Raw genomic sequence first — 12,955 nt, 5'->3', positions numbered from 1 at the left:
AGTTCTTGAATCTTTTCATCGGCTTGATCTGGAACGTCAGTGGTATCTTGAATGGAAGAATCTTCCATTGGAGCATCCGAGACACCTCCTATATCTTCTGCATTTATTATGCTTTCTTTAGCTGTATCTTGCACATAGTGAGGGTCAGAGACGGATTGCTTTTGCTCACTTTTTATGACGTTTTCTTCTTCTGGCTTTGCGTCTGCGGTCTCTGGAAGTGCAACTTCTGTGGTCGGAGGGATCTCGTCTTTCGTTTCATCGTTACTTGGGACGGGCTTGTGTTTCGAAGAATCGTCGTTTGAAAACGATTCGGTCGCGCCCGCTTCTTCTGCTATTATGGACTGTTCCTCAGAAGTTTGTACGTTTTCAGCTGGTTCCGTGTTCTCAACTGGTGGAGCAGCATGCTCGCCGGCGCTCTCAGTGGGCGCCTGCTGATTTGTTTCTGCTGATTTGTTTGGATCATCATTTTCTGTTGGTTTGTCGTCAATAGACGTTTCGAGATTATCTCCTTCCTGGCCAGATGCAATGGTTTCCTTCTTTGGCTCATCTGATTCGGCTTCCGTTGTCGCTGGGTCTGTTTCCTCAGCCACGGTTTTTGCAGTATCACCTGCATTCTCTGAAGAAACTGCATTTTCAGTGGATTTCTGTGGAGCGATTGTTGCATTAGGATCAGTTTCTCCACCTGTATCCCCGGCGGATTCAGCTACATTGTCGGACATCTCGGAAAAGATGGATTATATTATTGGTAAGCTCTAATTGTGAAGTGAAGTCAGCGAGCACAGCCATTTAGGATAAGAAAATTGGGCTTAATTTAATCACTTCAGTCATGAAGAGAGTTCGAGGCTCAGTAAATCCGTTTTCAGGCATACCTTTTCGGTCAGCTGAAATTCACGAATGCGGTTCGACAGTTACGGTGTTAGTGTACTCCCATCCTACATGCCACCCCTGCTTTTTAGGCTTGCTACATCGTTGTGCCGGTATTTTGTCGTTTGGCTGTGCTGGTGCAAGTGCCGGTGCACAGTTGAGCGAGTTGAGCGATAGGGCGCAGAAAGATAACTGCATCGGAACATAACTGCATCGTTTGATTTATTTGTGAGATCGCTATAACACGTGCTTTCGACGCACAAAACCCATCACTTAAAATGTGCATTGCGTTTCAAAGTGCAGGGAGTACAAAAAAATGGTTCCACCAAGTTCCCAACGAACCTTACCGCCGACGCGACCTAAAACCCAAAACAAACGAACTTAAGTTGCCAATGTGTGAGTCATGGTTGTTGAATCCTTTCAGGCAACCGATTGAATAATTATACGGCGCAAATGTAAGTGCTTATATTAATTTTGAGAAATCAGAAACTGTTTGCTTTATAACGGATAGGTGCGCATCCACACTTACACTGAAAAGGCAAGGCTCCTATAAGCCTATATAGGGATTAGGGGCCGTCTTGCAGCGATCTCATGTATCATCCCAAAACTAATACGGCCTCAGCAGTCCCAACCAGTTCCCGAGCCATCCAGTTTTCGCTGGCGTCTAATTCCACCTCTGTTTACCATACTCCCCTCCACCCAATAACTACCATATCCATTACACTAAAACGCATGACCACCAAACAAAGAAGACGCGTTTCCTCTCCGCCACGGGATTCGCCACGCCAATTTTACACCCTGCCAAAACGCGCCGCTCCGCCCCCTGTCGACTCGGCGAGCAATATGGCGCCCGCTCCCCGGAGCTAATAAAGTGGCACAGCCGGCTCTGATGAACATTTAATAAGTCGATATTAAATCTGGCGGAAATGTCGGCTTTCCGCACGAAACAGAGCCCTCGGAGAGCGCGGCGCGCCGGGAGGAGGGACGGTTGCGCAGCCGCAGCACCCTCCAGTCCTCTCCGAGCCCGCCTCCGCTGAGCCGGCGGTCCGCGAGCAGCGATCTGTCTGTCGACTCTGCAGTACCACCCACGGCGCTCGGCACGTGTGACCTGACCTGACCTGACCCGACCTAACGGCGATGGGTCCGCCGATGGTGTACGGCCGGATCCAGGCGTATCCGGCCGACTGTGGCCAGCTGTGGGACCTCACAAACACCGAGTACGGTCTCTACGGCGGATACGGCTGGGAGCAGCCCGACCTGATCGGACTGCACGACCTGTGGAGCGCCCAGCCGAGACTCGCCGCGTCGTGTATGATCCAACACAGGTGCGTGTATGATCCAGCATTGTGATACAGATCCAACACAGTGCCAGTGTGATCCCAGATCCAGTACTGTTGCGTGAATGATTCAGCGACAGCACGGATGTGCGTGATCAAACACAAGTGGTGCGTATGCGTGTGTTTTCCAAAAAGTAAGCACAATCACAAATGAAAGCAGCTTATCAGTTTGTCATGGGAACAGCCCATTTTGGTGTTGGGATCTAGGCTTATTTCACCAAATTCAGGCTAGGTCATAATTCAAATCGGAAAACTTATGCTTATGTAAGACACGTCATGACCATTTTCATCTATTTGTCAGACACTTGAAAAGGGAGGGTTAAAAGTGCCCCACTAAAGGAAGTCTGCACTTAGTAGGTATGTATGTAAAGCATATATACAGGGCTCGGCTCACTGTGTGGTAGGTATATACATATTCCTTTTCGACAAAGCCGATATTAGGAGTAACTCACAGATCATATCATCAGCCGCCGGAAAAGGATAACAGCCAGATGCAATGCGAAAGGCGTCACACCTACGATTTGGCTCATCATTGTCTAAAATGTCCGCTCGGTGTGGTGGCAATAGACAAAAGTTTTTTTTTTTGCCTCAAAAACAAACTTTTGACTTATGTATTTTGTTAAGGGAGACAAAATACTGGGAGCTGTCCAAATCGGCCGCCCTAACGCTTTTTTTCTATGCCGACGCATAATTTTCAAATTTGGAAAGATCGTTTCTTTGTCACTATGATCGCTATTAAATTGCTTTTCATTTCAACTTCGTTTCATTTCTAAAGAAGTTCACATGTAGGAGATGTTGTCAAAACTTTGAACCTTTGTATTTTTTTCACCTTGCCCCAACCCCGGGAAAAACGGACACCGGCGTCTTCTTTGCCCCGACATGAGAAACAGGATAATGCCTCATGTGCGAATATAATTTTTGATGGTAGAGGTTTAAACATGGGTGGACGTTGAATTTGTCATCTTTTCACCTGTAATTAAACAACGCAATGGCATGCATAGATAAACACAGAATTGCATTTTTTGGCTTAACGAACGTAACCGAAAAATGGCAAGTATAAATGCATGGCCATACCTTTTAATATCAATAGTTTGCTGTCCCAGTGGGAACAGTTTATAACCAAATGGGAGCTGTCCATTTTGCCTCGTCCACTTTGTCTTGCACATACAATCCGAGACAAAAATCTTCCAGCTCAGTTCTTAGTGGGATAAAACGCATTACAATTGGCAGAGGTATGGCAGAGGGCATGTAATTACGGTAATTACGATAACCGCACAATGGATGAATGAGAACGCTTAAATAAACTTCCAAATGCTGATAAAGATAACCGTACTTCCAGCTTTTCGTTTATTCGAGAAGTGTTGGGAGCTGGAAGTACAGTTATCTTTATCAGCATTCAACCATCGCAGCTATTCGCAGCTATCTAAAAAACGTCAGTATGAAGACTGGAGAGTCACCGTTTTTGGCACACATGTCCACGCATCTTTTCCGCTTTCCGCACATGTTGCGGAAATTTTAGACTCACGTTGCTCAAGGTCAGGTTACCAGGTCGGCAGGTCACGTCATGTGACCTCACCTCAGAAAAAGTTTGAATGCTCGTCATAAATAAGCCGACTAAGCGATCGCATTGAAACTTTTTAACGATCGATAAGAGTAGCAGTATATACAAAACGTATATCTCGGAATTTCGATATCGGTGACCTATGACCGATCAATTTGCAGCCTCTTCGTTATAGCAGGTCGATGGAAGAAAATTGAAAGGCGCCCTTCCTATGTCCTTAGTTCACCTCAGGTCATGATAGCTCCGCAGCGTTTTTTTTTTGTAATAACTTTTGAATTTTGATAGAAACAAGCTAGGGTGCTGAAAACACTTCACCCGCACCGGGTCGGTGCTCCGGGATTCCGCGCCGGGCCGGGGGGTGTCTGAACTGAACACCCCCTTCAAACTCAGCTCCTGGGCCACGTAGCGACACGCGGTAAGCGGCAATCGAAAGAACGTCCAAAATAAGGACGAAAACACCTCAGTGATTTTTTGGGTCAGGTCAAAGGTCAGATCACCAGAGGTCACCAATGGTAAAATATTGACTGTTTCAACATTTTGGAAACTGCCGACGGCTATCTCGGGAACCGATAGAGCTACAGCGCCGCGGAAATTCGCATTCGATAGCCCTTTTACAGACCTTTCTGATTAATGTTTTTAGATTTTACCTCAGGGCAACGGTTTAGCCTTCAGAGGGCAAAACCCCCAAAAATAGCCGTTTTTATGAAAAGCGTTTTTTTCGGCAATAACTTTTGACTCAAAAAGGCCATGACATTACTTTTGCCAGCATCGTGTTCCTCTCGTCAAGACGCGTCGAATGAACTATAACTTGACCTTGACAGGTCAACTTGAAAATTTGACCTCAGGTCAAGTTCATGATCTGACGGGAAAAGGTCATGTTGCATATCAGTCGATCCGCAACGTCGAGCCGAACACATCTAAGGCGTTTTCAGCGCTCTAGCACGCCTCTATCAGAAGTTATTAGCGAAAAACTGTTAGATTCTGTTCGTGACCTGAGATGACCTCGGGGACATAACGAGAGGTCACAGTTGCCATTTTCTGGTTCATTGTGTCAATTTTACATTCTACCTCTCGAATCTCGATGTTTGAGAGTGTCTAGAATAGCGTTCGTGCAAAACAGACGCTTTTCAATTTTCTCCCATTGACTTATAATGGAGAGGCCGCAGAATTGACCTGACCTTAGGTCACCGATATCAAAATTCCGAGGTGTACATTTTATAGATAATGTTGCTATAATCAATCGCTGAAAGTTTCAAGGCAATCGATCAGTCGGTGTAGCTATGACGAGCATTCTTATTTTTTTCTGAGGTGAGATCACTTGGCGTGACCTGGTGACCTGACCTAAGGCGACCTGGGTCTGAAATTTTCACAACATGTGCGGAAAAGATGTACAAACAGGTGTGCTAAAAACCGCAGGGGGGTGTTTAAACACCCCCGGCCCGGCGCGTGTTAATGTGTGTTCAGGTCGACGATACTGATCGACTGATATGCAGCATGACCTTTTCCGGTCAGGTCGTGACCTACATATACCCTGAGGTTAAACTTTCAAAATGACATTTAATGGTAAAATTATTGTTCATTTGACACGATTCGACGAGAGGAACACGATGTTGGCAAAATAAATGTCGTACCTTCCTTCCGTCAAATGCTGGTACCGAAAAACATTTTTCGTAAAACGGCTATTTTTTCGAGTTTTTGTCCTCTGGAGGCTCAACCATTGATCTAAGGTTCAATCTGAGAGGATGGCAAAAAAAAAGCATTAAAAATAAAATTGCTATCGAATGCGCTCTCCTGCGGCGCTGTAGCTTTATTAGTTTCCGAGTGAAATGGGTTATGTGTATTACTGCAGGTCACGCGTTGTACACAAGGCAGTAAGAAAAAAAAACGCTTTCATCTCCATTTCCCTACTTGCTCCCTTTGCCCCCACGAGACAGGTATCTCGCTAGTTCAGGGTCAGACATAGGGTCACGGTCCAGGCCCTGGGCAATAAACTGTGCCCGCATTTCCTGATAGAGCTCGCGATACTTTTTCAGAAGGTCTGTCGACCTAGGAAACTGCTCCGTCTCTATCATCAGAGAAGGGGTTTCGGTGTCTATTAGGATCGTGACGAGGTCGTTCACAGCAATATCGGAGCCTTTGTCGTCATGCGTATCGAGTAAGCATTCGTGGTCGTTAATGTTTCTCGATTCACACGATTTTTCACTGCCCCCAGCTTTTCACCTACTGATAAAATTGTAAATCAATGAGTAACAGTAAAGTTCATAAAATTAACAACCTTATAATCATGTTATATGTTGCAAAAATTGATATACCTAATCAAAACTTAACTAATGTATTTCAATATTGCAACGTCATCAGAATAAGAATCAACAATCAAAAGCATCAGTAAAAGCAATATGCGCAGAATGGAGCGACTACGCTCGTCGGTCCCGTGGTGTAATGGTTAGCACTCAGGACTTTGAATCCTGCGATCCGAGTTCAAATCTCGGCGGGACCTAACCAGCTTTATGTGTTTCGATGCATCAGTCTGATCTACCACAGTCGTGCAAACTCAGTAAAGCTCGAGATTGCGTGTCAATTGAAAGTAAGAGGTGGTGTGCCATAACCTCATGGCGCTATTGTATTGAACATCCATTGGATCGTAGCTTCCGACCCACAATTCTTTGTGCAAATCTATTCTAAGAAATATGTCGCCATCCAGTGCCTAACAGTTGACCAGGGGTGGCCCCGCCCTCGATCCCAGTGACAAAAAGAAATAATGTAGGTATAGTATTCTCATTCATATAGATCATAGATCCATTATTTGACGACCAACACTAATGATGATACATATGCTGCGGAGCATAAACATATGTTTGGGAATGGGGAATAAGTAGCTGCACGTATTCATTCGTCTGTGGGTTCTGTGACATTTCACATAACAATTTATGTTATGACGGAATGAGTGCAGTTCAAGGCCAACTACCGACGGCGATTCAGCGCTGTCGGCTGCCGCCCGGTCAATGACAGCTGACGCGCCTGACGGGCCTGCGAAAGCCGCAGCTGGCGGCCGAGGTCACGCGCTGGCGAACCGGTTCCCTGCGCGCCATACAGGCTCATACGTCGTACACAACCGTGATGAGATTATTATGCAGTTGTGGGGGTATAGCTCAGTGGTAGAGCATTCGACTGCAGATCGAGAGGTCCCCGGTTCAAATCCAGGTGCCCCCTCTTTGCCAAAATTTGCCCCCCCCCCCGATCATTGTTGGGATTTTGAAGTCGACTTACTGAATTGTGCAAATTAAACTGCCCTTGTTTTGGACAAAAGTCAAACTTAGCTAGCACCCTTAAACATCAGGATACAGGTTAACACTGAACAATGAAAACAAAATACTATGAGCAAAACATTTTGAAGCGAAAAATTGCACACATTTTACATAACGCCTCTTTTTGCCCCTGAGGTCATCTCAGGTCATGAGGGGTTTTAAACATTTTTTACAGACACTTGAAATAGAGACATGCTAGGACGAGAAAAACTCCTTAGATGCGTTCAGCTCAACGATACGAATCGAATGATATGGAGCATGACCTGTCCTTGACCTTGACCTGAGGTCAAATTTTGAAGCTGAACTTTTCAGGTCAACATATAGCTCATTCGACGCGTCTCAGCAAGAGAAACGTGATGCCGCTAAAATCAACGTAATACAAGCTTGGTATCAAAAGTTATCGCGCAAAACGTGTTTAACAAAAATGTGAAGTTTTAAGAGTTTTTGCACTCTGTGGACGAACCATCGAGCCTAGGTCAAATCTTAGACCATTAGACAGAAAGAACTTGAAAAAGAGCAATCGACTATCGAAAGAGCGATCGACTACTACAGCGCTTTCCTGCGGCGCCGTAAATTTGTTCCAACTTATGCACCGATATGTAAAAATGGTCAAATTCTGGACTTTTTCGTGACAATTTTGCATTTATTTTGCATTTACTAGATGACTTCTTTCATTTTGTCTGTTTATGTTTGTTTGAATAGGGTCAAACTATCTATGCAGACTGGACACTCCAAAAAGAATGCTACGAACAATGAACATTTTCTGACTTATTTCATTGAGGTAGGAATGGTTGAAATGATTACCATACCCATTAATAGCTACGTAATTCATCATTAACCAGCACCATGGTGGGGGTCTTAGCCAGCTTCGCCAGGATGAGGTCGGGATGGGGGGGGGGGAGGCCACACCCGGCTATTTCGGAAACTAAGAAAGCTAGAAAGACCCAAAAATAGTAATACTTAGCTCACTGTAAAATCTTTCAAAGTTATGAAAATCATGTATTGATCAAGTCATTGCTGAGGTCAATAGAGATCACCAAATAACCTCAACTTTCACGTTCTGACTTTGCCATCGAAACTCGACACAAAGATTACTAGAGTGTGGCAGTGTGTGGTCGCTGATACATGACGTCTATTTATGTCTATTTCCTGCACATTCATGATTCAAAAACAATAAGAAAACATGAAAAGGATACTGAAAAGCGCGTGACGAGAGGACGCCGATGGTTATTCGTTTTGATGGTCGCAGGTCATTTGTTGACTTTTCCAGGTGAATAAACCAAAAGTTAAAAGGCGAAACCTGCTAGAGCTCCTTATTTTGACTACTAGCATCTAGCAATGCAAAATTGCGTTGTTATTTGCCGTTTTTATGCGAATGATTCGTGAAAAAAACTGGGGGAGGTTTATCTGCACTTTGCAGTCCGAGCCCATATGCGAGTCAGAATTAAGTACAAGCAGGGACACGGGAGCTAGTTTGAAGTTGTGGGGGCAAGGGCCATGGCTGTGGCGGAGACCGATTCCGGTGACAAAACCAAGGCACCCCAAATCAAATTTTCTCTTCGGATTTAGGCCACTTCATTTCGCGAAATGTCGAATAACGTAATCAAATAAATTTGAAAAAAAAAACGTAAAAAATATTAGAATTACTGCGGACTTCACCTCTGCGCCGTCGAAGGGGGTATTCAAATGCATTAGCCCCTTAAAATTCGAAAACTGCAGACTTTGAAATTGAATATTTCCGAATTAAAACATTTCTCGTTGTGAGTGCCCAAATCGGTAATTGCAAGCTAGGAACCCCCATTTTGGCTATCTCAACTCAAAACTAGGTAGGATGGTCACTTTAATGGAAATCAAAGGAATGCCACCATATCCCGCATATATCGGTGCTCCGCGACAACCGGGCCAGGCCGGGCCGGGGGTGTCTGAACACGCCCCCCTTCTAACACGGCTCCTGGGCCACGTAGCGACACGCGGTAAGCGGCATTCGAAAGAACGTCCAAAATAAGTACGAAAACATATCGGTCATTTTTTGGGCCAGGTAAAAGGTCAGGTCACCAGAGGTCACCAAAGGTAAAATGTTGGCTATTTCAACATTTTGGAAACTGCCCATGGCTAACTCGGGAAGCGATAGAGCTACAGCACCACGGAAAAGCGCATTCGATAGGTCTTTTAACGCTTTTTCGCTGACATGCCCTCAGATTTCACCTCAGGTCAACGGTTTCGCCTCCAAAACTCCAAAAACAACCGTTTTTACGAAAAGTGTTTTTTTTTTGTAATAACTTTTGACTTAAAAGAGCCACGACATTTCTTTTGCCAGCATCATGTTATTCTCGTCAAGACGCGTCGAATGAACTATTATTTTACCTTGAAAGGTCAATTTGAAAATCTGACCTCAGGTCAAGGTCATGACATGACCGGAAAAGGTCATGTTGCATATCAGTCGATCCGCAGCGTCGAGCGAAAAACTGTTCGCTCGTCTATAGGTTGAGAAATTGGTGAAAAACTGTTAGATGCTAGTCGTGACCTGAGATGACCTCCGGGATATAACGTGGGGTCACAGCTGCCATTTTCCGGTTCAGTGTGTCAATTTTACCTGCATCCCCATGTTTGAGAGTGTCTAGGATGGCGTTCGTGCAAAACAGACGCCTTTCATTTTTCTCCCATTGACTTATAATAGCCGTTTTCACGACGGGCTATCCGGCGAATGCACCTGATTTGACCAAATTTGCACCTACTTTCTTTTACAGCAAATATCTTCATTTTATGAATTTGTTTCAGTGTTTTAATCGATGATGCTGTCTGATAATATGACAAAGCAGGCATATAAGCAATTAGTGCAACCCTGGCTGATAGCTGCTAACAGACACACTGAACCTGATTTGACCAGATCGGCACCAAACCTGTACCAGATGTGCACCAAATGTGTACCTACCAGATGGCCGTCGTGAAAACGGCTAATATAGAGGCCGCAAAATTGACCTGACCTTAGGTCACCAATATCAAAATTCCGAGATATACGTTTTATAGATACAGTTACTCTTATCAATCGCTGAAAGTTTCAAAGCAATCGTTCAGTCGGTGTAGCTATGACGAACATTCTTATCTTTTCTTAGATGAGATCACTTGGCGTGACCTGGTGACCCGACCTTGAGCGACCTGGGTCTGAAATTTTCACAACCTGTGCGAAAAAAAAATGCACAAACAGGTGTGCCAAAAAGAGCGGCGCTCCGCACCGCCATTTTTTGAGATATCTGCGAAAAGCCGCAGGGAGGTGTTAAAACACCCCTCCCGGCCCGGCGCGGGATATCAGAGCTACCAAATATGATTTTTTACGCTAAGTAAATTTCGTCGGCTCACATATTTTTGCCTTCATTCCATTTTATCCAACCGTAGAGGAGCAACTTGGGTCCCCAAAACCAAACTACCCCATTTTTATTTTCGCATTTGGGTTACTTCATTTTGAAAAGTACCAAAATTACATTTTAAAGCTTAAACTTAACAAAATACTTAGCGAAAATATCCAGATAAGTTGTGGGGGTGGCGTCGCCACCACGCCTTCAAGTTGTGGGGGCGTCGCCCCCACAGCCTGCAAGTTGTGGGGGCAGCTTGCCCCCATTGCCCCCACGGTTCCCGCGTCCATGAGTACAAGGGGTAGCCGTAGTCACTTAACACATCTAATTTCTATAAGCTTCACAGACTTCACAGCTCCAGGATACCAGGACCAAGGGGATGATAATTAATGATCCATTAGCCTATTTGTTCCCCCTGGCTGGACACGAGTTTCCGACCTCTGTTCTCTCCAAGCCTTTCACAGAAGATGGGTATAGCTTCAGCTTTCTATGGCTCTCAGTAGCCGGTGTAAAGTAACCAAGGCTATATGAAGTAACCCTCTGATTGGCTCTGTCCGCGCAGTGGTGTGCCACGCTCGGGCCCGCTGCAGCCGCAGCCCGCCAAGAAGCTGCGTCGACGGGTGGCGTCGATGGCACAGAGGAGGGCCGCTAACATCCGGGAGCGGCGCCGCATGCTCAGCCTCAACGAGGCCTTCGACAGGCTGAGGAGAAAGGTGAGCAGATTGGTGCAGCTGATCGGCCTGCGAGTGATCGTGTAGGTCTGAAAGTTTGTCTGAGAATGAAGAAACAAACTGAACACTGAGCGTATGTGTTTTAGGCGCTTGTTTAAGCCGTGAATCACCACTAATCTATATATCGATGTTACTGCTATGCGATTTCAAAGAAATGGATGGCGTTAAGTTTTCTGATCGTCGATTTCACTTTCGTTGCCATTGTAGTTTTGCCTGGTTTAGAAGAAAAAACGCGATGGTGGTGACGATTCATTTTATTGCTATCCATAATCTAAAACTATATTTATCTCGACTAGAGGAATAACTTTAAACAGTAGGTATTATCTCATCCAGGTAAAGAACAACAGTCAACACACAGTCACAGCATAGCCCATAGAGTCGTATCGTCACAGAATAGACACAAGATAGGGCAGCGATTTGAAAAGACAGGCCAGTGTAAGTTGTTGTTTATAAACTTACATCCGTCTAACATACGCCTCACGAGTCATAGCACGCCTCATAAGTCACTAATTATCCTGTATCAAAGCACCGAGCGTTGTTTTCAGGTGCCGACGTTTGCGTACGAGAAGCGACTCTCGCGAATCGAGACGCTGCGACTGGCCATCACATACATCGCCTTCATGGCCGAGCTGCTGAGCGGACCTCAGGAGGGCAGTGACCAACACCTGGGCTGCCGGCCGCTGGCCGCCCCCTGCTACCCCTGCCCACCCGGCGTGCCCTTCAGTCAGCTGCGCTCCATCTGAGCAGCACTTTAGCGGAGAACGGTGATCTTTGAGGGAATCTTTGGTCACCGCCATACACTTATACACTATATGGCTGTTAGTCTTTGTGTAATGCTCGCGTAAGTTCTCAGAGGCTTGATTTTTGCTTATTGATGTGTGTTTAATGAAATGTGTGTTGCGTACGACACTGACTAGTCTGGTAATCTCTCCTCGGCGGATACTAATGTCCGTTTTAATTTTAGGTAAGATCTTCAAATCGACCCTAAACGTCAGTGGAAATTGCTGGACGTGACATACCAAGTGAATGTGTTGCAGATGGTAGAGCAACTGTACAATGTCTTCCAACGTCTTCCATGAACGTGTTCACCCTTCGACGCTGTGTCGCTCTCTATACGTAAGCAGCAGGATAAGGATACTAATGGATTGTGTGTATCTACGTGGCCCGTGGCGTGGTGTTTTATGTCGCCTGCCTCTTAGTTATTGTTATGCAAATTATGCTGAATATTTTGAACGTTTTATTGAGCCTCCGTTTACGCTAAGAATATTCAGCAGAATTAAGTGTTGCATACCATGCATTTACAGGAATACATGGGTATATGGAGAACAAAACAAACGACTATCCAGCTCTGAGCAGTTGGAGTAAGTTTTTCTCTTAGGATCGTGCAGAAATACACTTATGATGTCACAGGCCACTGCCAGTGATCAGACCTGACCGTATAATGCGGTTGAACTCAAAAGGTTTGGTTTGAATCAAAGGTCAAGTGTGCCAACTTTCGTCTCTGCTATCAACGCGCTGTGAGCAATTGCAATAAATTATTTTCTGGAGGAGGGAGGGGATGAAATCCCCTTTCCCTTGGCCGGCGAAGGTTAATTTTAAGCTATGTGTTTTGTGTGACGTCACTCTTACCGGGTCAGGTCACAGTGGATAGGTAAGAAAAGGTCACGTTTACACAAAACTATACCATGGTCACCCCGGGGCGTTGCTACGAAACTAAAATAAAACTACACAGTGCCACAAAACCATTTGCATCTTATACCGCACATGACTAGGCATCCTTTCAGCTTCGTGATCGTCATACCGTCGC

The 12,955-nt window shown here is 45.2% G+C and overlaps 1 protein-coding gene and 2 non-coding genes across 3 annotated transcripts; all 3 read left to right on the top strand.

The window, feature by feature from the left end:
* Window positions 1-1,896: 1,896 nt before the first annotated feature.
* Window positions 1,897-12,483, top strand: LOC122372757 (helix-loop-helix protein 1-like). Its single transcript, XM_043350313.1, has 3 exons — window positions 1,897-2,189; window positions 10,980-11,130; window positions 11,694-12,483. The coding sequence occupies exons 1-3, from the start codon at window positions 2,002-2,004 to the stop codon at window positions 11,889-11,891; spliced, it is 537 nt and encodes a 178-aa protein (XP_043206248.1). The 5' UTR covers window positions 1,897-2,001; the 3' UTR covers window positions 11,892-12,483.
* Window positions 6,188-6,259, top strand: Trnaq-uug. Its single transcript has one exon. It is a non-coding gene; the product is annotated as a tRNA-Gln (tRNA).
* On the top strand, window positions 6,901-6,972 carry Trnac-gca. Its single transcript has one exon. It is a non-coding gene; the product is annotated as a tRNA-Cys (tRNA).
* Window positions 12,484-12,955: the final 472 nt, after the last annotated feature.

Source organism: Amphibalanus amphitrite, unplaced genomic scaffold (genome assembly GCF_019059575.1).
Source record: "Amphibalanus amphitrite isolate SeventyFive unplaced genomic scaffold, NRLGWU_Aamphi_draft 001396F_arrow, whole genome shotgun sequence".
Lineage (NCBI taxonomy): Eukaryota > Metazoa > Arthropoda > Thecostraca > Balanomorpha > Balanidae > Amphibalanus > Amphibalanus amphitrite.
Note: the sequence above shows the minus strand (reverse complement) of the source record. Positions and strands in the feature narration are given on the sequence as shown.

Coding starts and splice junctions, on each gene's coding strand:
- LOC122372757 (XM_043350313.1), top strand. CDS start 2,002: ATGGGTCCGCCGATGGTGTACGGCCGGATCCAGGCGTATCCGGCCGAC. Junction 2,190..10,979: donor TCGTGTATGATCCAACACAG/GTGCGTGTATGA, acceptor CTGTCCGCGCAG/TGGTGTGCCACGCTCGGGCC. Junction 11,131..11,693: donor TCGACAGGCTGAGGAGAAAG/GTGAGCAGATTG, acceptor CGTTGTTTTCAG/GTGCCGACGTTTGCGTACGA.